Source organism: Hypoxylon trugodes (genome assembly GCF_022578975.1).
Source record: "Hypoxylon trugodes strain CBS 135444 unplaced genomic scaffold F4822scaffold_2, whole genome shotgun sequence".
Lineage (NCBI taxonomy): Eukaryota > Fungi > Ascomycota > Sordariomycetes > Xylariales > Hypoxylaceae > Hypoxylon > Hypoxylon trugodes.
Window position 1 is genome coordinate 3,635,421 of NW_026250017.1, and position 21,647 is coordinate 3,657,067.

The 21,647-nt window shown below is 46.3% G+C and overlaps 6 protein-coding genes across 6 annotated transcripts; 2 read left to right on the forward strand and 4 right to left on the reverse strand.

The window, feature by feature from the left end:
• Window positions 1–89: 89 nt before the first annotated feature.
• On the reverse strand, window positions 90–1,619 carry F4822DRAFT_392380 (uncharacterized protein). The gene is made up of 2 exons (XM_051457200.1): window positions 1,111–1,619; window positions 90–1,050 (listed from the first exon to the last, which is right to left on the reverse strand). Exons 1-2 carry the CDS (start codon window positions 1,352–1,354, stop codon window positions 446–448), a joined length of 849 nt encoding a protein of 282 aa, XP_051318619.1. The 5' UTR covers window positions 1,355–1,619; the 3' UTR covers window positions 90–445.
• A 1,518-nt stretch (window positions 1,620–3,137) lies between these two features.
• F4822DRAFT_143051 (uncharacterized protein) lies at window positions 3,138–5,150 on the reverse strand. The gene is made up of 3 exons (XM_051452879.1): window positions 4,924–5,150; window positions 4,391–4,865; window positions 3,138–4,339 (listed from the first exon to the last, which is right to left on the reverse strand). Exons 1-3 carry the CDS (start codon window positions 5,052–5,054, stop codon window positions 3,851–3,853), a joined length of 1,095 nt encoding a protein of 364 aa, XP_051318620.1. The 5' UTR covers window positions 5,055–5,150; the 3' UTR covers window positions 3,138–3,850.
• Window positions 5,151–8,168: 3,018 nt separating this feature from the next.
• On the forward strand, window positions 8,169–9,959 carry F4822DRAFT_426051 (uncharacterized protein; the record flags this gene model as incomplete). The annotated part of the gene is made up of 3 exons (XM_051460469.1): window positions 8,169–8,230; window positions 8,292–8,340; window positions 8,391–9,959. The coding sequence occupies 3 exons, from the start codon at window positions 8,169–8,171 to the stop codon at window positions 9,957–9,959; spliced, it is 1,680 nt and encodes a 559-aa protein (XP_051318621.1).
• A 787-nt stretch (window positions 9,960–10,746) lies between these two features.
• F4822DRAFT_436315 (uncharacterized protein) lies at window positions 10,747–14,676 on the reverse strand (the record flags this gene model as incomplete). Its single annotated transcript, XM_051462297.1, has 9 exons — window positions 10,747–13,031; window positions 13,068–13,082; window positions 13,122–13,482; window positions 13,513–13,966; window positions 13,997–14,095; window positions 14,132–14,386; window positions 14,429–14,511; window positions 14,581–14,615; window positions 14,646–14,676. 9 exons carry the CDS (start codon window positions 14,674–14,676, stop codon window positions 10,747–10,749), a joined length of 3,618 nt encoding a protein of 1,205 aa, XP_051318622.1.
• Window positions 14,677–16,411: 1,735 nt separating this feature from the next.
• On the forward strand, window positions 16,412–18,270 carry F4822DRAFT_143168 (uncharacterized protein). Its single transcript, XM_051452881.1, has 2 exons — window positions 16,412–17,946; window positions 18,002–18,270. The coding sequence occupies exons 1-2, from the start codon at window positions 16,698–16,700 to the stop codon at window positions 18,175–18,177; spliced, it is 1,425 nt and encodes a 474-aa protein (XP_051318623.1). The 5' UTR covers window positions 16,412–16,697; the 3' UTR covers window positions 18,178–18,270.
• Window positions 18,271–19,313: 1,043 nt separating this feature from the next.
• On the reverse strand, window positions 19,314–21,065 carry F4822DRAFT_143148 (uncharacterized protein). The gene is made up of 7 exons (XM_051452880.1): window positions 20,969–21,065; window positions 20,554–20,620; window positions 20,404–20,418; window positions 19,958–20,283; window positions 19,834–19,887; window positions 19,527–19,766; window positions 19,314–19,459 (listed from the first exon to the last, which is right to left on the reverse strand). Exons 2-6 carry the CDS (start codon window positions 20,576–20,578, stop codon window positions 19,593–19,595), a joined length of 594 nt encoding a protein of 197 aa, XP_051318624.1. The 5' UTR covers window positions 20,579–20,620; window positions 20,969–21,065; the 3' UTR covers window positions 19,314–19,459; window positions 19,527–19,592.
• Between the last annotated feature and the right edge of the window lie 582 nt (window positions 21,066–21,647).

Genomic DNA, 21,647 nt, shown 5'->3' on the forward strand with positions numbered 1-21,647 from the left:
GGCCAAGTCCATTAACATCTAGATACCGGAGTTATTGGAACTCCGCGTCTAGTACATTGCGCGTATGACAAGTTCTAGGCTGGGCGGGCGAGATCTGTTAGTCGCTCTTGTGTCATCTCGCACCCCCGAACTTGGCAAAAAGGAACGCTACTTGATAAGTTTACATATTTTGTAGGTATCTATGATATACTTCTCTGATATCCTCATCAATTGCCCATATATAGCTAGGCAGGTATTTCCATAAGGCATGACACGGATACGCATGAAATTCAGCAGTAATACACTTGCTTGTTGCGAGGCTATCCTCATCCATTACTCATCTTTTAAAAACTTCTATCCGTCATCCGTCGGTATACAACTCCATCTATCCCGTTGTTGTAACAAACCATTGAGCGTTGCACGATGGACTTGGGAAGTGTGATAAAGCTATGATTCAATAACAACCTCACGACGGGTTTATTGCCCCAACAAATACGACAAGCACAGCAGCGTATCCTGCCGTAGCAGTGAACGTCTCCGTGTTAGTAGCTTGGAAGAACAGGGCGAGAGTCAACGCAAACAAAGGAACGGCCACACAGACAACCACAACACTCTTGACGACTGAGTGATTAAATATCATAATAATCATAGGAACAACCAGGAAACATCCGCTAGCGAATCCCATGAGGAACCGCGCAAGTTTGTCAATGAACGGACTATATAGCAATGGAGGTTTTTTGTCGCTCCAGTCAGCATGTCTGATGGTAATCTCTTCTGTTGACCACGCAAGTGAAGGGTTAATTCCGTGAACAACGCGTAAAAGCGTATCACGAAGCGGATCTTTTTTCTGCGTGGGAGCATCTCGAAGTGTCCGATACTTCGTGTCGAATGGATGGTTTTCCCCGCCGCCTATGGCATTTTCTCGTTGGTCTTTATTGCTCGATCGATTCTCTGCATGAGGCAATACGAATTTTTCGAAATTGGATTCCATCCAAGTAACCAGAGAATCTCTCTGGTGATCTTCTAAGGGGCTTAGAGTCATGATGTATTTGAAGTCCCTGATAGCGTTCGCTACACGTATGTTAATAGAAAATTCTTTTTGAGTGCCCCATCTAGACATTCGGAACTTACTGTACTGATGAAGAAGTATACGAAGAAGAGGTGCTTGCTCTGGGGTAGCACGTTGACTCTGTCGCATTTCGGCATCTAAGCCTGATAATTCATTAAATAGAGTGAGTATATTCATCGTGTGAAGATGAGAAAACTCTCCAATTGGAGGTCTGTCCTTGTATCTGGTCCCATATGTGTAGAGTAGTTCAAAATACTCATCCGGCTCGGTTTTATAGTTCGTTCGTGTTGCTGGGTTAGAAGTCATTATGCTCTCTAGCTAGAGGAATAGTGGTTGAAGATAGAAGGAAAGAATCCTATAGTCTCGTCTTCTTAATAAATAAAAACTTAAATACCTCCAAATATTTACCGTGTGTCTGACCGTGTGGCTTATGCAAGAGTATGTAGGCACGTCTCATCAGCATCCTTCCCAGTGAGTTGGGTTACTAGGCGTGACAACATCCTTACATGTATATTGGGTTGTAGTAAGAAAGTTAAATGTTTCAAAACGTATCTATGTAGTTTAAATTATATGAGGACGAGTTGACCACATACCCAGATTTATAATGAGCCCGTTAGGAATACTCCGACGCAAAACCATGACCCAGTGAACTGCATGTGGGATCGCCCATAGGTGATCCAACGCAGAAAAGTCGGAGGTGAAGGTGTAAAAACCCCTGTAGAGTGCACCCAATACAGTGCTCCGATAGCACGTCTAATGCACCTAGATCACATTCAGCTTGCACCTCGACGAGATACCAATGATTGCTTGGTACCTAATCGTCTCTATGAGTTGTCGTGTTGCGCATACCTAGACACAGTGGTCAATTCCCATTCCCCGTTCTTCTTACAAACACACCCTAGACATCAAATCAATCATTGCTATCGCTATACTTCTAAGTCACGGTGGATTTGCGGAAAGAAAACTTGCACGACTCCTATTTAATAAATGGTTTCTAGCTTTCTCTAGGAGAAGCTAGAAAAATGAATGATCGCAATGACGACATTGTACGACGAATACATTATCCCCGCTGCGACTCCAATCACCGCACTGGTAAGGGGACGCGGAAAGCTTGCTTTAGAAGTTACATTCGCGGAATCTACGACGAAATTATCGAGACCGTCAACGAAATGAAACGTATCGATGGTTCTACGTCTATTAGTGCTAAGGCCGTTTCCACAACCACCAAAGTGACGAAATTGGTCGGAGAGCAGGTTGACAGCGCTTCAGATGATGACTGTATGGCTTTGATCTAAATCACATTGTTCCCGTTTTAGTGTGCTGAATATTGCTTTTTTCGGCTGCAGTGGAAAAGCTCAGAGAGATTCGAACTTCTCTCAGTAAAATCAGGATGGATATCAACGAGTCTAATCAGGAGTATCTCCAAGATGAATTTATCTGTACTCTAAAGAGGTTGTCTCTATTTGTCGCCGACCGTAAGCTTACCAGGAAACTACGAAACGAGGTAGGTACCAACCCCCCAGCTATGTTGACTGGGTTGTTGTTATACAGGCTAACAGTACCGCATCTTAGCTTACGACACCTGCGTCACATAAAACCAAGATTTTCTAGGGCATGATTACATCAGAACCATCCCATCGAAGATGGATATTGAGCCAAGGAGAAAGCGTCGGCCCCGAACATATGGTGGCATCCTCGACGCTCCTGCCCGACGACATTTTTATATTGCATCTGGGACATAGTTTCCGACGCAGCATTCCAGCATTCCAGCATTTCAGCATTGGTATTTGGTATTAGCATTAGCATCACCATCGGCATTAGCATCAGCATCAGCATTCATTAACATTGGGATTAGCATCAGCATTGGGATAGGGAGCATTAGCATTGGCACAGGTATCATTAGCATTAGCATTCATTAGCATTGGGATAGGAAGCATTAGCATAGGTATTGGCATAGGTAGCATTAGCATTGGTATTGGTATAATGGGAAATAAACATTCATGGTGTACGAAAAAAAAAAGACCAAATACTTCTTGTAAGATACCCTAAATTGGGTTCAGGGACTTGAAGATTTTATACCCCCCAAGGCGTATTTGCACTCATATTTGTTTGTCCAGACTAAGTAGCGTGTATTGTTAGGCTTCTTGGTTTTGTGATTGATTGTTTAATTCACTATTGCGACCTTACATGAGTAAACTCAAATACCCAACTATCTTAGTTTACGCTTCAGCCCTACGCAAGTAACGTTATTCCAACGTTGAAACCTAATCCCTAGCTGTAGCCTGTGACATCACTGCATTCTATATCACTTCAACATCAAAACACCACATGAACAGGAACACAAATTGCGGAACTTAACGTTCAATTGCTTACTAACTACATGTGTCTTTGAGAGCCTAACTTGCCCTCAGCTTCTATTGTCGAATCCGAAACTATGCAACCTTGGGCCCCAGAACATCGAAATTGGGGGGGTATTCCCTTACTACGCCCTTTCTACTAATTTCCTGACGAACTGGAATGGCTATGCCTCATCCAGTTGGGCATGCCTTTATCCAGATCAATCGAATCCGACGCGACACTATGAGCTTTTTTGAAAAACAGAAAATGGAAATATGTCCTGTAACTCCATTGAGGACTGAACCTGGATTAGATCGCTAAACGCCGGAAGGAAAAAAAACCCATGTCTCTCCTCATTCTACGAGAAGGGCTTTCATAGGTTGGATATCTGAAAAATGCTCGAAAAAAAAGGTCGTATGAATTCGTATCCACTTTATACATCTATTTGCCGTGCCTCGAAATCTCTTAGTCGATCGTCATTCTGGTCGGTATCTGAGGTTGCTTGACGTCGTGCATCGAGTAGCTGGCTTGGTCCTTGTCGATCTCTTGTCTGGGGCTGTTAAGGTGGTGCTTCAGACCGGCGCCAAAGTTAAACATGCAGACCATCCCGTTTATTATAGTCAAAATGATCAATATGATGGTTAGGACCGCGAATGTTGTCAAAGACTTGCGAACAGGCGCATAGAATTGCCCTTCGTAAGGATCGTAGATTCGGGCAAGCTTGTAAATGAAGTAGGTAAGACCACCGAGGTAGAGGATCATGATGATTACCATTCCGAACTTCCACTCGCGTCGGGTAAACCATGCTGCGCAAAGTAGAATAGCGATGGTGATCGGGATAGCAATGGCCGTGAGTATGAATTCGGTGGTTGTTTTGCCCCCAACCACAACTAGGAATTGAATCGTGAAACCGACAAAGAAGAAAAAGTCGAATTTTAGAAGAGCGATATAAACCTATCAAGTCTATTAGTTACGGTTAGGGGTATAATAGGAGTGTGGACAAACCTGGTAGTGTAGGAATCGCTTCTTCATCCTGTAGTCAGCTCCTATGTGCTTCAGGATATCCCAAGCGAATTCCTGGTATAGCTTCCAAGCGATGAAGCTGTATACAACACTGCCCAATGCGATGACACATGGTATAGCGATGAGCATCCCCTGAACATCGGCCCAAACGTTGATATTGTCGAAAGCATTCAGATCCGTTAAGCTCGTGACGGCCACGTGGATCTGGTCAATTTGCAGAGCGCCGTAGACAAGGAAAGCTAGGTTTGCAATGCATAGACCGATGACTTGAATGGTATTCTTCATGCGAAGAGCATCCCAGACCATGACCAAGTCGTAAATAAATCCAAGCATCAACAAGCCAAGGAAAGTTGGAATCGTCTTCATTTGGGCTTCGGCATCTTCCTTAGTTTTCTCGTCTGCCCAGTGATCTTCAGAGGAATCCTTGAGGCCATCTTGGAATTGCGCAAATGTGTATCTATAATCATCAACGATTAGCTCGAGGTCGTGGATGATGCTAGAAAGTGATGACTTACGATTCAAAGGCAATGACAATGATGGCCTGTAACGCGGCGGCGATAAAGAATAAGCGCGGCCATTTTCTAGTGAATATTTCGCCAGTAGACTTCACTAGACTGCTGCATCGATTAGGCTTAGAGGCGGCCATGGCGGGCTCTCCGTATTCGTTTTGATATTGTGCTTGCGGGTATTGGGCGTATTCTCGTTGGGGAGGGTACTGGAACGTTTGATTAGAGGGGATCTGCTGGAAGCCCGCAAAGTCCCCAGAATCCCGATTGAACGCCAGATTGATGACACTGGACTCCTCTTAAAGTGAGGAGTCGGACGAATAACGAACGTAGATGGAAACGGTCGAATTCGCGAATGGTGTTGTTATGGTGATGCAGTCGGGGACTACAACCCTCGGAATCGGCAAACTGTATGGAGTTTTCCCACCACTGTGTCAAATGCGAATAGTGGCCCGGCGGGGGCGCGAGGGCGATTGCTTGGCAGAACGATGATCGAAGGACAAAGAAAGCCGGATTTATGTTTCGCTGACAGAAATATTATTTCTATTGTTGGTAGAAGGCGTCAACACCAACTTCCAACGATGTCGCGATGTATCGTTGATTGGTATGGATGAATGGATGATGAATGGTGAATGATGAACCGGGCGAGAATTGATTGTTGCTGACAAGGTCGATCGAGGTATGGACCTGCTAGTGCTGGGCTGGCTGAAACAGGCCGAAGGGTTTGAGGCGTGACGAGGGTGAAGCAGGGGGTAGGATTCGGGTCTGGCCGTTGGCCTAGATTACCAAATTTGGTTGCTGCTTAACTGTTTTTTGTATGGTGACTTTGATTTCGTTTTGCATGTAAAAATGATATAATTATTTGAAGCTTCCTAATCACAGCCTACATGGAAGGATTTGTTGTTGGAAATCCAATTGCTTGGTGATGACACCAGTATGGGCTTAGCGAGCGGCAAAAGAAAACGGTGTCGGGGTATTCGTATCGTGACCTGAGTGCGGCTGGAAGGAGTCTGTCGGTCGCTTGCTTTTAGTGAGCAAGGGTATGTAGGGCGGAATTCGCGGAGAGGTAGAGCAGAGGAAAGACAGAAAAAGGAAAAAAGAAGGAGTAAAGAAAAAGAAGAAAAAATGAATCAGTAAAATCAAACGAAAGTACTGCCTCAGGAGAAGACAAAAATTATGGTGTTGGTTAATTGCTCAGTAAGTTGTTGTTTTTGATTAAAAGGGACGAGAAATTGAGTTGGGAAACTATTTTTCTCTTCTATGTCAGATTGGATATCTGCTGTTGCTCCTGCTGCTTTTGCTGCTGACCGGGAACCTTGAACCATTTGAACCATAAGACGGGGAAGGAAAGATGCATTCAAATGGAGCGATGGAGCCCTTTTACTGATGGGCTGGCTGGGCTGTGCCGACTATCCTAAGCAAATGGGTCGTTTTACAGGGACGGGCCACTGTACATGCGCTGGGACGCAGGACTATTCGGTAACTTTTGTTAGTGCAACTGCTAAATGTTTAGCGCAAACTTAGCTAACTCTACTTTTAGAAGAACATCTCCAGTCCCCTGAAACCTTATGTATGTAGTACATATGTACATGCTGCGGTGGGTATATATTTTCATGGATGTATAGATTACATATGGAGATGTACAGATAAATGTACTGACTCGGTATGACATACGCTGCGAAATACGTCCAATACGATATCTCAATTTGTATAATAATGTACAATCCCACTTAATCGCCGCAACAAAGCACCCCATTTCGGCTTATCACCGTGGGTTCGTCATCTCTCATCTGACATCAATACGAACAACCGATGCATGTCGCTACTTTCCACTAGAGCATGCAGACACGCAGACACGGCAACCTTTATTATAAGAGGCCGCCTCCTGGATTAGCTACATAAGATTCTAGCATTTCACAACCTATGCATTCTTTTCTACATATGTTGAAGGTATCAGGTTGTGCACTACTTTAATCTAAGGTAACGCTTTGGTAACATGCGGCTAATCTGAATCGCTCAAACAAACGGCTCCCGCCAATGATTACGAAAAAGGTCGTATATACCTGAACTACTTATGCATCTGGGTAGTATTTATTCTGTTGGAATATAAACAACCTCGTACGAAACTTAACTACCTGTCAATACTATAGGATAAGTTGACATGTCTTTTTTTCTTGTCACGTCAAGCCCCTTAAGAGCTTCATCTTTTTTTCGTTGAATGGATATACATAGCGAAGTATTTTCTTGGCTCGTTCGAGATTCAAGGGACTTTTTAGGTAGGCTACTAGCATGGAAGCGCTCCACATAAGCGGAATAACCCATGTCTGTCATGGCCTAGCATAAGGCAGACAGGGCGAAGCTCGATGCCAAGGTCAACTCAGCCACCTAAAAATGGTAGACTTCCGTTGTCAAGATGATCTTTGCATTCTTTGTTAGCATTACTACTTTACCAAGACTTACTATGTCATATATTTACATATGACGAAGTTGTTTGAATAGAGGTAGAATATAGAATCTTTCTATCTTTCTGTTATCGCGACATTATTCACCTATCTATTCTGTCTCTTATAATAGGCCAAAAGGGGTAAATGTGACTGTAAATCTGAAACGAAACCTGTCTTTGAAGCCCTTGAAACCAGCGAGAAATACCCGAGGCAGGGAAAGCCCAGATTGATTTTGCTCCGCCAACGATTCGGATGCGCATGTGCAGAGATTCAGTTTTCCCCCGCATTGCATGGCGGAATGCATAGCAGACCTTTTCTAGCGGAGTTCTGTTTGTAGACTAATTTACGAACCTTGATGCGTCTATTGGACGGACGATTATCTACATATGTATGATTGGATCTGTTGTATCTGCCCAATTACTTTATTTAGAATATTTTAGAGAACGATAACTCAAAAGCATTAAGTTAAGGGGTTGAAAGAGATGATAGGTGCTCCAGTCTCCAATGTAAATTATTGTAAGGCTTTGGTGGAACTGGGAATGGCGGAATTGGAACTTAAATCGAAATGGCGTTATGTAAGCATTGAACACCGCCACAAATGATAATCAAGGTACGTACTTTCCTAGATGATCAATTGTGGATACGCCACGCCTTCTATGGTAAACGCGCCTAAGCGCAACTCACGCAGTCACGCAGCTGCGTCAAAAAAAAAAGAAGCAGAGACATAGAGACACGCAATTGCGATATCATTACAATTGTTCATTCCCTATGGTTGTAACACATCGTCTTAGCTCGGAAAATCGTTACAGTATGATGGATATCGACGAGGATGAACTCTTGCGTACCGCCGCGAATGGTGGATCAGTTGACTAGTAAGAATATCAATTGTGCATTGTTCCAATCCCGCGATATCGTCGCTAACATTTATGATAGTTCTATCTGGCCAGCTTTATTACCGCGAATAGTCTCACGTATCGAACGGGTTAGTAACATCCTTTTATAGAATATCTAATGTTAACATTGACAATCTAGATCACTCGCAATGAATTCCCTATACCTAGGCTGCCACCGCCGCCCACCATAATCCCTTCTTCCATACCACCGACTCAACCCGACTCGGAGTCCGCTGAAAACTTCCTATCACCATTACCTTCGTCGCCCATAGAACCCTCGAGCTCCTCTTCCTCCCAAGATACCAACAAAGAGAACACTCCTATCGCGCCGAGGATGAATCCACCACCGACCTCAACTCCCACACCCGCAGTTGCTCTCCCACCCGGCACGCTACCACCTCAAATCACATCAATGCTCAACGAGATAACTTCCACACTAACAACCATATTCCCCAAATACCCACCGCACACTTTACAACGCTTATCAGAGCTCGTCATAGCACCAAAGCACCATTACCGCACATTACCAACCTACCTCCACGCCCTAGACCGCGTCGTCCACGTAACATCCGGTCTAAACACCTACCCCCTCCCCCCGGCGGTCCCAGACATGAAATCCGCCTCTCTCCTCTCCAACGGAGTCAGCGACGCCCTAGCCGCTCCCTCCCCCTTCGCCAGCCCCGGCAGCGACGAAGCCCTTGGTGGCGCCCTCCTAACACCAATCCCCTGGCTCCAACCAAACCACCACGGGATGTCCTCGCACTCGCCCTCCCTAGGCACACCCGGTCGACGGAGTCCAAACCGAAGCAACAGCCCCAACAATAACAACAACGGGGTAAGCAGTAGTATCCTAGGCACCAACAATAACAGCGGAGGAGATCTCGAGGGCGAAGTACGCACCGAAAGCACCGAAACAATCGACGGACCCAACGGCGTCGGTAGCATCGAAACGGTTTCCGTCTCCGTGAACGGGATCCCGTCGATGGGCGCGAGAGGCGTGGGTGTTACGCAGGGAGAGCTTCTTAGGCAGGAGCAACGCGCGGGCGTGGTACCAGTTTCCCAGCTTGTGCCTAGTCATCATGTACATAGCGGAGGCGCGCATGCGCAGGCTCATCGGCGTGCTTCGGCGTCGCCTAGTCCGGAACCCGGTCAGGGACCATCTGGTGAGGAGACGAAGGAGCGGAGTCCTCCTGCGGCTGCGGAGGGTGGTGAGGCTGAGGCTGGTGTTGCTACGGCTACGACGACGGTTGATGCTGATGCCCCTGTGGGATCGGTTACGGGTGCTGATGAGGAGAAACCGCATGCGCGGGGGCCGGAGGAGATCGGACCTGAGGATATGGGACCGCAGCATGGGAGTGGAAGTAACACGGGGAGTGTTGGCGGACCCGGCGGTTTTGAGATGCAAGGTATCGACGTCGAAGCCGCGGTTGGCCGAAAAGCGTCTTCGGGTCATGGCGGTAGTGGAAGTCCGCCTAAGACGAACTCTCCGCCCCTCGGTGATAAGATGGACGTTGAGACTGAAGGTAATGGTAGTGAAAGTGATGCTGGCGCGCGAACACCGAAACACGAAGCTGAGGATGAATTGGAGGGGGGTGAGAGTAAGAAGTTAAAGGAAAATACAGAGGGTGAAGAAAAGGGAAATGAGGCAGCTATGGACACGTCTGTCGATGAAAATAAAGAAGGCGGAAGTGATCAGAGAGGCGACTAGGCGCAGTTTCCAGGGTCTCTAGTTATACGAGGTGCTACGAATTCATAACTTTGCCTTGAACGAAATCCGCTATGAGGGTAGGGGTAGGGTTAGGGAATCGAATTGGTCTGTTTGGAACGTGGAATCTTACTAGGTATGGACGGATAGGTGGACACGCGACATCTTGTTCATGTCATATTCATTGGTCTTGGAATGACTTGGCCGTGCGGTTGTATTGATACCAGACGAAGAGAAGAGAAGAATAGAGCAGCAAACGTTTAGGAGAAGCAAGGATTCCGATTCTTCTAAGGAGGCTTACCTTTTGGTGTTGTAGGATACTTGGTATGAATGCTGTATCATGATAAAAAGAAACAGACAGACAGATAGGAAGACACAAGAGTGTTCAATCACTTTTAATTGCGATTTTCGCATTTCATATTTTGAGGGTTGTCTAGTGAGATTGTAGATGATCGTGACATAACATTATATTGATAGCTACAGGTGCGAAACAAAGGTTTGCTCACGCCTAGCCTTGGAACCTGGGCATCATATTTCAACAGGGCTAGTAATAGTTGAGAAGTATATGGCTTTTCCCGTTCACATTGATGTCCATCTAGTTCCTTCACAAAAACGCCAAAGGAGATTAAGTTGTAAAAAACCAGCGAGTTAAAGACACGGGACGCCGTGCTATATGACTAGCTACCGAAGAAAGCATGAGTAATAAATCTCAAACCGAGTACATGTAGACTACCAAAACATAGACTCCGGTACAATTACTCTCTCCCTCCTAGGCCACTCGACCAGCCCCTTAAACAACAGTAGTAATACTCTCGCGCTCAATAATACTATTCTGCTTATCGTCACGCTTGACCCGGTAGAAGTAATCGCAGAAATCAGAGCAGCGCATGTGTCTGAGGAACTCTTCGTCGTGGGTGATAACGATGAGTTGGAAGTTGGCCTGAGCTTTGCGGGCCTCGATAATAGCGTGTAAACTCTCGGCAAGACTGCGAATATTGTCGCGATCGAGATTGGTTGTTGGTTCATCGAGGGCGATAATCCCGCATCCGATACCGAATGATTCGGCTAACGCTAGTCGGATAATAATGCTAGCTAGCACTTTTTGACCCGCCGAGCATCGCCCTCGCATATCCATCTCTGTATCTTGCTTTACCATGCATACGCGATAATTATACGAGCTACGACCTGTCGAAGTTGTCACCTCGCTATCCGACTTAATCAGGATTGTGTCAATGTCAGTACCCTGGTACGTGCTCTGCCACAGTTCGCCTGCGATTCGGTTCACTTCCTCCATCTTGAGTGCGTGATATCGCATGATAGCGTTGCTAAGCGCTGTGCTGTACTTTGCTAGATCTTCGATAACTGCCTTAGTCGTCTCAACCTTGATATGCGCCTCGCGATATTTGGTTTCTGCGCCCTCATATTCGATCTCCCACTCTTCAAGTAGACGTTTTAGTTCGCCATCTTTGCCCCTAATTGCTCCCTTTACTTCGCTGATTTCCGCGTTTAACATGTGGCTTTGATTTTCCCATGATTTGACTTCTTGGTCTAGTTGTTCAAAATCCTCGTTTGCATTGCGTGACTCAAGCTCCCGAATATCTCGCTTGAATTTCTCAATCTGAGCCAACGTCTCACGGTAGTTGATATTGTCAATGATATTCTTCTTTCTAGCGTCGCTGTTGCTGATATCTTCCTTGATTTTGTTGGTGCGCGCCGTCAAGTCATTCATATCCCCTTCGATACGCTTGATGACATTATCAAGTGACTGAATAGCCCGTTCAGTTGCGGCAAGAAGTGATGGTCCACCACGATCTAGATAATCTTGGATCTCGTTATTGGCTAATTTGAGCTGACCCACTGAGGTTGTAAGCTCGTCTCGCTCGTCTGCAACCTTCTTCTCCTTCACACGTCCCCTCTGTTGGGTATCGTCCCGAATCGTCTTCGCCTTCGTGATTTCGGGCTCGACTAAGCCTAGTTCTGTATCTGCTTGTTGAATGGCTTCTCTTTGCTTGCTCATATCGTCCTTCTGAGACTGGATTTGGTTTTGCAGATCCTGCTTCCTCTCGAGCTGTCGGTTGGCGTTGCTAATTTTAAGACTTAGTCGACTCCGCTCAAGCTCAAGTGAACTTGTCAAGTCTCGCATACGCTGCCGATCACTCGATAAGCCGGAGATGATGCTCTTGACTGCTTTCATTTGCTCTGCGCATCTAGTCTGCAGTTCGTGGATCTCTTGAGTGCTTCGAATCGCGCCGCTTGACTGTTGCTGAGACATAATTCTTTCGACTTGGGCTTCAGCTTCCTCAATTTCCTTGTAGATCTGGGAGATGTTGTGGACCGTTTTACCCATCGACTCAAGGTCTTCTTTTTCCTCTTGTCTGCTTTTCACAACCTCATCCATCTCTTCGACGCGCTGCAACATACCATCCAGCTTCTCTCCAATCGTATGGATTTCTTTATCGCTTTCTTCCTTTTCCGATACGAGTCTGGCGTATAGTTCACTTTGGGGACGAACCATTCGTAGGTTCCCCAATGTCTCCTCACTCTCAGCTAACTCGGTTTGCATTTCTTCCTTCTTGGTCTCTTGCAGCGCTTCCTGGATTTTCTTCATCAATCGTGACTTATCATTAGCATCAGCGAAGGGCCGGTCGCAGAGTTCGCAGCGGTTTTGCTTGTTTAATGTCTTCTGACATTTCGAATAGAAGTTCTTAAAGTGCTCAAAGAGGGCGATGTCCTTCTCGAGTACGAGTGTTTCCTCTTCGTAACGTTCAATCTCTTGAGGTAAATCACCCATACTTGGCGTAGCATCAGGATTTGCCGTTTTGAGCGCTTTGAATACGGCCGATTTGCATCGTTCCATCTCTTCATTCCGCTTCTTGGCCTTTTCTCGAGAACTCTGTAGTGTGTACTGAATCTGCTTCTGTTGCTGGACAACATCGTCACGCCTTCGGGCTGATTCATCGTAGATCTGGATTTTCAGTTGTAGCGCCTTCTGGAACTCGTGATCAATGGTCGCGGGTTCCCACGAACTACCAATCATACTAGATATCTTATCCTTCCATGTGCTGCTGAGTGTATCTAATTTCCGCTTCTTATCAGCCAACTCGGCCTTACGAATATCTAATTGAGCTCGATCAGCAAGTAGCCTGGTAGACTCCATAAGCTCACTACCAAATCTACTATTCTCGACTTCAAATCGTTGCAATTTTTCTTCTTCTTCTTGTAGCTTCGTATCGAAGTTTGCGGTTTGTATATCCTGGTTCGCCTGTTCAAGTCGCTCTCCTATGTCTTTGAAGGAGGAGTCAAGCAACGCTTTACTACCTTCGTCAACCTCAACCGAATTAAGATCTTTTTGCAGGGTACCAATTCGCTTTTCTATTTTGCCAATTGTCTCCCTTGCGAAATTGCGGGTTTGCGTATGCAGACGCTTCTGGTTTTCCAACTCAGTGATAGCAGCTCTCTTATCCTCCAACTCGTCAGCATTTTGCGATTCGAGATTCGTAAGTTCTCGCTTCTTGTCTGCGAGGAGCTTTTGAATCCGATCTTGAAAAGCTTGGACTTTGCGGTCATCTAAATCACCATCAAAGCCACGGATATTATGCAATTGAGCCGCTTCATGGATGAGCTCTACCCGTGAGGCCTGTTGGCGTTCGTACTTTTCCTTGTCGGACCGCCGCATACCCTGTTCTGCCAACTTTTCTCCCATTTCATCGCGGGACTGCGAGAAATCATTTTTGTACTGAGCGTACTGTTGAATGTTTGCTTCGAGGTCCTGCTTATATCTCTCAACCCGATCTTCGTACTGAGCGAGAGTATCCCGTAGCCAATCATCTGATTCGTCCATCTCATCCATCCTAGTTCTCGTCTCTTCTAAGTTCTTTTGGAGAAAACCAAGCTCTCGTTTGTGGCTATTTAGGTTGTTGATAATGTCGAGATAGCTGTTTGCCTGCTGACGCATTTCGACGGCATTTTGGTCGGCTTCTTTTCTCTCCTCTTCCATGGCCTCGTACTTGCTCTTCAGTTCATCTATCTCGACCTCTAACACCTTGCATCGTTTCTCAACCTTTTCGGCCTTCTCCTTATTGATCTTTTCTTGACTCTCGAGTATCTTCAGCTCTCGTAATTGCTCGCCTTTCGTTTTTCTCTGCATCTTGATGTTATCGATAGCTTTCGTATACTTCATAGCCTCGAAAATCTCGTCGAAGCGTTTCTTGAGGGCAGACGGTTCGCTCATAGGCCAAAGTGACTCATCCTGGTGACAGAATATAACGGCCTCGAGTATGGCTGGAGAAACTCCCAAATACCGAGCCATCTCCTTGTTGATGTCCACCTTTTTGTTGGACGTGCTGTCAGTATCGCCGGCATATTCGGTTCGGATGCCACTCTCGAGGGTCTTTAGGGATCTCGTGGTTTTCTTGACGGTAAGCTGTAGCCTACGAGTAACGACGTGAACGGCTTCCGGTGGGGTCGTAAACTTCAGCCCAACTCGTGCTAGGACTTCTCGGTCGCCGCGTAACTTGGGATCGTGAACGAAAGCTCCTCCTTTGCTGTTGGGAGGCTGCTCGCCAGTAGTAGCAAATTTGAGACATTCGATTATAGTGGTTTTGCCCGAGCCATTGTATCCGACGATCAGAGTTAAAGGAGTGCCGAATCGTATAATCTCTGTGTTGTTAGGGTCAAACGATCGGATACCCGAAATAGATAACCTGTCGATCTTAGACATGATGACGAATTAGGGTCTTGATATTCCCGGACTAGAATGCAACTATCCTATCCATGGATGCTAGAAGATTGGTGCTACTTAAGTAGTTGCAGGAGATCAATTGTGTATATGTTGTGTGTTGGTGTTTGTATTTGTATTTGTATTTGTAAGGTTGACATGGAGGTATTTAGCATGAGAGATTTGTTATAATACAAATAATTAGTGTTTGGGATGCGAAAGTTTATTTTGCTAGTTGCTTTGTGAGGTGCATATGGAAGTTGGTGCCTATGCTGCCTATTTCCTATCCATGGATCTCTCTTTCTCTGTAAACCGACGCGTTCCGATGTAAGTTTTAGAGGGGAAACGCGCCTTAAAATTGTACCTAGGTACACCTACAGGGTAGCTAAGTCCATCCACTAGCACCCGAAGACCTGCAGCTTCCCGCCTAGTAAAATTTATCAGACCACTAGAGCAAGATTCTTAGGTAATCTTGCAGCCACTCTCTTGGTAGCTCTTTACCGCAGAATATCCAGGGTTAACTTGCATAGATACGTTCATAAGCAGCATAGCATAAAAGTAGCATAATTATACACAAGTACATAGTGGTAAGTCTTGCAGTTCTACCCATACAACACCTTAACACTTACTACATATGCATAAATACTAGTAGTCTATCAAATCTATATATACTATATGCTCATACACATCCATATTTCAATGCAAGGAGCTCTCCAATCATCAGGAAATATAAGTCGGAAAAGGACCGCCAAGTACCTAAGTAGGTACATGTGAGGGATGGAGGGGATGTAAGGTACTGCACGTATGAATAAAAAAAAGCCGTATTAATTTACCTACTAAGTGATCGTCCAACCTGTGGGCTATTTTCCTAGATCTCCTTGGCTTTCTGACGTATTGCAGAGTTGGTGGGTAGGTACATATAAGAAAATGCCTAGCACTTAGCGTACGTCGTACCTACTAAAGTATACTAATATATCTGTAGGTATCCTTGGATGTATGTATGTACCTAATGTAGGCAGGCGGGCGGATGTAGGTGGATATGTATGTACGTAAGAAAAGAGCAACTGGGTAATTCCTACCTTGCAACTTTCCCTACATAACCCACATAAGCCTACCAGGGCCTACCTTCCGTACAAGTACAAGTACATATTTAAACAATTTAGGTCACACGGCAATCCGTTTTGTTAATCGAGAAAAGTGAAATCCCATCCCGTTTTCCCCCTCGATTACCCTTGCCCCTTTATCAATCCAATCCACTCCATCCATCTTTTCATGCTACTACTGCTACCGGCTTGCGGTACTCGATTCTTACAGGCCCTCTTCCACACCCTACACAACGCCCTACATACCCTACATACCCTATACTCATACACATCCTTCAATGTTCTTCTACCTAACCCAGAGAATAACGCAGAATCCAATCCCAATCCTAGCACCAGCATCCCGGCTTAGAACCTATGAATTACCTACCCCCAGCTCCTAATACTTCCTCCCCCATACATAATCCATCATACCGTCATCGGGTAACCTGGCCTGGTCAAGCTTGTGAATCCCCTTGTTCTGTCTTATTCTACCTATCTATCTCTTTCAACCCTCATCCGTGTTGAGTTGTTTTTTTCTATCTTTCAAAATCGAATTTCGATTGATTTGTTCGATCGCTTTTTGTTCAAATCTGTTTGACCAGATGCTCTCTCTCACTACAAAGGTCCGAACAATATCCATTATTCCCTAACCAGATTCACAACACCTATCATTATTATAGCGATTACGTTGTATTAGAACACCGATCAGATCCACGCTGCCGCTGCCGTCGCCGCCACGACCCACTTACTACAATCGCTATTATGGACGGGCCACCACCACAACCACCAGACCCAAACAGCATGTTTGACTTTACTACGCCGGCTGGTTTGAACCCGGTGAGTAATGACATTATGCTCTCGGATGCTTTGCGCATCACGAATGCCACCAATATCGCACCACCTCATCCATCGCGCCCGGACTAATATCGAGCTCTGCATTAGATGTCCTCTACCGGCCAGAACGACTTAATGTCGCTCTACGATAGCTCCATGTTCACAACCTTCGATGGCCTGCCAATGAGTCTTGATGGCCTCAACGACATGACAGCTGCCCCGCCCCCTCCACAGCCGTTTGCGCCGGTCTCGGCAAATGCGAATCACCAGGCTGCGCTCGTCCAAAATGATGCCGCTGCACGATTTGCATCAAATACGGGCGAGAGTCCGGTCCCGCCGGCGCCCGTGGGAATCACCCCGAGCTACGCCGCCCCCGCGCAACCCACTGTGCAAGGAGGAAGCACACTAACCGAATTCACCAAGAGGAGGAATTGGCCAGCCAAGGTTGTCGAGGAACTCAAAGACTTCTTGCAGATACTAGATGCGCACGGGAGAATTAAATATGTATCACCGAGTGTCTCGCCCTTGACTGGCTATGAATCAGACGAGCTTATCGATCGATTTGTCAAGGATTTAATTCACCCGGATGATGTTGGCACATTCACATCCGATATGAATGAGTCCATAGCTACTGGAAACCCTTTGCGCATGTTCTATCGGCTCAAGAAGAAAGATGGTAACTATGCCATATTTGAATCCGTCGGGCATGCTCATATCGCCGCAGCTAAATTCGCGCCAAACCCGGAAAATCAATCTCCGTTCTGCCAGGCAGTATTTATGATGTCACGGCCGTATCCGACCAAGAACGCATCTTTACTAGACTCGTTCTTAGAACACAAGATCGAAAACGAACGATTGAGGCGTCGTATTGCGGAGCTCCGAAGGGAAGAAGAGGAAGAGGAAGCTTCCCAGCAGAGTTGGTTTGCAGCGAGTCAAGAAGGTCGATCGGATGTCGCAGCATCGGAGGACACGATGTTAACGTCTTCTCAAAGTCCAGCAGTATTCAACCAACCTAGTGTAGACTCGCAGGTCATGCCCCCTCCAGAGAGACCAACACCGCTTAACATAGCATTGACAAGGGAGAACCTCGAAGGTGTGACAGCAGGGAATCGACCAGACTCGATTAGAGACAAGATGGCGCGATACGAGGGTGCATCGCATACTGACACTATCGAGATGTTAACCGGTTTAAGATACGTCGAAGGAGAACGAAGCCGTGGAATTACTACAGGCAATTCCAGCCCTACACTCATCAAGGGCGACGTGGGAATTGCGATACCCATCGATAGAGATCCAAGGACGGGTGAGAAAAAGAAGAAGCTCAAAGTTGCAGAAGAATATGTCTGTACCGATTGTGGTGCGTATAGAAAAGTATATTTGCCGCACAGATCACCATACTAACGTGGATCTAGGAACATTGGATTCTCCTGAGTGGAGAAAGGGACCACAAGGACCCAAGACCCTTTGCAACGCTTGCGGTCTTCGATGGGCGAAGAAGGAAAAGAAGAAGAATGCTAGCGGTGGAGGTAATGGTGGAAGTGCTGGTCCAGGACCACCCCATATGCCCGGCTCAGAGCACCAGCAGTGAGTTGTTCTAAGGGATTAATAGTTGTTATTGTCACGTGAAGCGATCTATAGACAGGCCTTGAGGTGCACGGCGTATTGGCATTTCCTCAGGTAAATGATATGTATGTTTTTATTTGCTAAGGGAGCGTCTTAAATTTTATCGGGCTCAAGGCAAAGGCATGGTGTTGGGACAAAAATCACGGATTTGATGGGTTTTACGAAATGGTTTATTGAAACACGAATTTCTTTCGCTTTTTTTTTTCTCGTCAATTCATGTTTAAATTCTTTTTTTGAGATACCTGGGAATAATGATACTGGGCTCGGGCTTGCGTTTCTCACGAACGAGGGATTATCTCACTGGCAACAAAACGGGTGGCTTTTGGCTTATCTAGACGAATACGACTATTATGAGGAAAGGGGATAAGAATGCTAATGCAGAATATTTCCTTTATCTTTTTCTCGGTTTACTTGTTTGAGTATGGTGTTATTGGGAGCTCGTGATCTGGTTTCGCAACTACTTTCTTTCCGTTTTTGATACCTTCTCCTATCATCGTGATGCCCTCATAATGTATTATTCATCCAACCTGTCTGTCTGTCGTTGTTGGCTTTTAATACCGCACAAGTACCTACATGTAGATAGTAATGTCTCTTGTCTCTTACTCTAGAAATAAACTACTCAACCTTTCCATAAGTCTCGCAACTTCTCCGAAAATCGCGACCGAGGTTAACCATAGACGGCGCTATCTCGGACAAGACTGCGGCTTCACCGCCTTATTTGTCGCGTCCTCCTCACGCGTCCACTGCTTTGGATCCTCGGCGCAAAGTCCGCAGGGGAGCTGGGTGTTAGCTGGTTGTGGTAGTAGGAGGTAAGGTAGGTAGTAGCAAGTAGTAGTTGCGGTAACAGCGGCTCGCGGCAAATCCGTAGGTTAACGACACGGGGCACCATTGCGTGCCCATTTCCCTGGTACTATATGGGGGATATAAGAGTGTGCTAGGCAGCTAGGTTGGTTGATTGGTCGGATGGTTGCAAAATACAGACGTGTGTTAGGGTTGTTCATTCGCTGGTCTAGGCCCTTGTTTCTTTGGGACGACCATGGCCCGTACGAAGGAGGTAGGAGACAATGCGGGTTACACGATCTCGATGTCCTCTTGTGTGGGTGTCTGTGTGTATGTATGTATGTCTCTGTATGTCTCGGCTGTCGTCGAACCCCATATTTCACCCAGTAAATCAATTCATTTTGCGTTTTGGACTGTCAAATGTACTTGGTGGAATCTCGTCGAACATTCGAAAAGTCAATAGCTAGCTGGCTAAGTTAGATGTAACTATATCATTTCCCCCCATATATGCCAATCTAGTACATATCTACATACTTTGCTCCTTGCGACACGGTCGCTACCCGAGAAGGGGGGAAGGACAGGCCAACAAATCGGGTCATTTTACGAGAGGAACTTGGAGGCCAGGCTGAGAATACTCGAACCCGAGGAAGAGGACCCGCCTCCGCCTTGGCTCTTCAAGTACATCTTCAAAGCCATCTCACCAGCCTTCATGACGGCGGACTCCTTGCTGCTATCACTGGAGACCTTGCCCTGAGAGGCCTTCTGATCGAAGAGCTGCGTGGGGGGGATGCATTTAGAATAGTTCTATAACCTGGTAGACAGGATATTTGATAATACGTACCTTGCTAGCTTCAGCCATAGCCATACCTACAAAAGCACTTTGGCTATTGCCCTCCTGCAGATTGGTTAGCTTACGGGCTAGTACGTAGAAGAGTTACACCCCTAGGGGAGGCATTGTAACGTACGTGAGAGCTCCCACTCTGACCCCCAGTAAACATCTTTAATGCCTGTAGGGCAGCAGCAGAGCCCATGCTCTTGTCATCCGCCTCGTCGTCATCGTCGTCACGGCGTTCGAAGTAACGCTTGTGCTGCTTAACGGCATCTTCCTCGTCCACGTCTTCGTCCGCAAGCGATTGTTTCTTCTGGGTCAGCGCACCGAGCAAGTTCGAGAACAAATCGCTGTTCCCCGAATCCCCCGCGTGGCGGTTCGCATGCTCGGCGGCCCCGCGCAGGTCATCGTCGTCAGCTCGGGCGTAGCCCCCGCCCGCAGGATAAGCACCGTCGTGCGTCACTAGTGAATTAGAACCCGTTATTAATTAAACCACATCGGTGGGAATTTAGGCCACGATTGTATTATATTATTTCTTCGTCATGTGGTCCTTTTTTTCTTGTCTCGGGCTCGAAGACTCACTGTTTCCGCCAAAATCTATGGTTACATTGGGAGTGGTTAGCTGCCGTGTCGATCTGGTTCTGAGGGATCGTGCGTTGCGTGGGAGCGTGGGACTCTGTGTGTGCGAGTGTGTGTGCTTTGCTTATGCGGGGTGCGCTTCGCTTAGCTTACCTTGCTGCTGTCTTTCCCAGCTCATGATGGTTGGAGTATTGATGTATGTATGTATGTATGTAGGTACCTAGGTAGGTAATGAAGATAGATTAATTGATGGCGTAGATTGTCTTTAGGATGGTGGTTTGGGAGAGAAATAAAAAGCAAATTAGAAGTTGTTTAAGAGCTGCAAGATAAAAGAAATTATGTAAAAAAAGACAAAACGCTCGTCTAGTAGTAGATCAGGAGGCCTGCGTCACAACTACGGCAATCCAAACTGTGTACTACCCGATCCATTGGATGATGACGTGTGCGGGGTGTTTTAGAACCTTTAGACACTTCTACAGGATCCCTCCCCCCAGGGCAATTCCTTAGTAGACTTTGTAACGGGTATAATATTGTAATACGTATATGTGTGTAATGGGAAGCTACCTACGTAGGTAATTAAAGCTTCCCGTTTCCGGTTTCCAGGATTAGGCTTGTTCCTTTCTGTAAGCAATTCCCCATAGCTGCATATGAAAGATGATCATCCAATTATATCCAGCATCAAGGATCCCTCCTGCCCTGAAACTATTCTGAATAGCGTGTTAGTGGGGTCATAGCCGGGACATGGTGCCTCGGTGCGGCCTAGGTGCCTAGGTGCCTAGACGGTGGGCCTGGATAGTGGGGTTTATGGTAGCCGCACGCTGCACATCTTTACCGGCTTACTCCAATTCTCCCCCTTTCGACAACTTACATACATCTTCTGTTCCCCGTTCCCCATTCCCCGTAAAAAAATACACAATAGTTACAAAACGCATCCTGCATGCAGTGAGCTTTCAGATCCCCTTAAGCCAACCAAAGCCGACCATATACACTTAATATCCCAATGGATCATGCATCAAACATGGAAATGGCCTGAATGCAACCGTCTTCAATGGTCAGCCGTCATGAAAATATTGGTCACGGTACCTAATCCCACCGTGGCTTATTACCCCGGAGCTTCCCAATTCACCACATCGTACCGGTCCGCCATCATGCTACACGCGCGTGACTAACACGCTGTACCGGGAATTTCTCACAAGTATAGTGACTTCTCATCGGATGCCTCACAAGTCGGATAGATTTTCGATTGT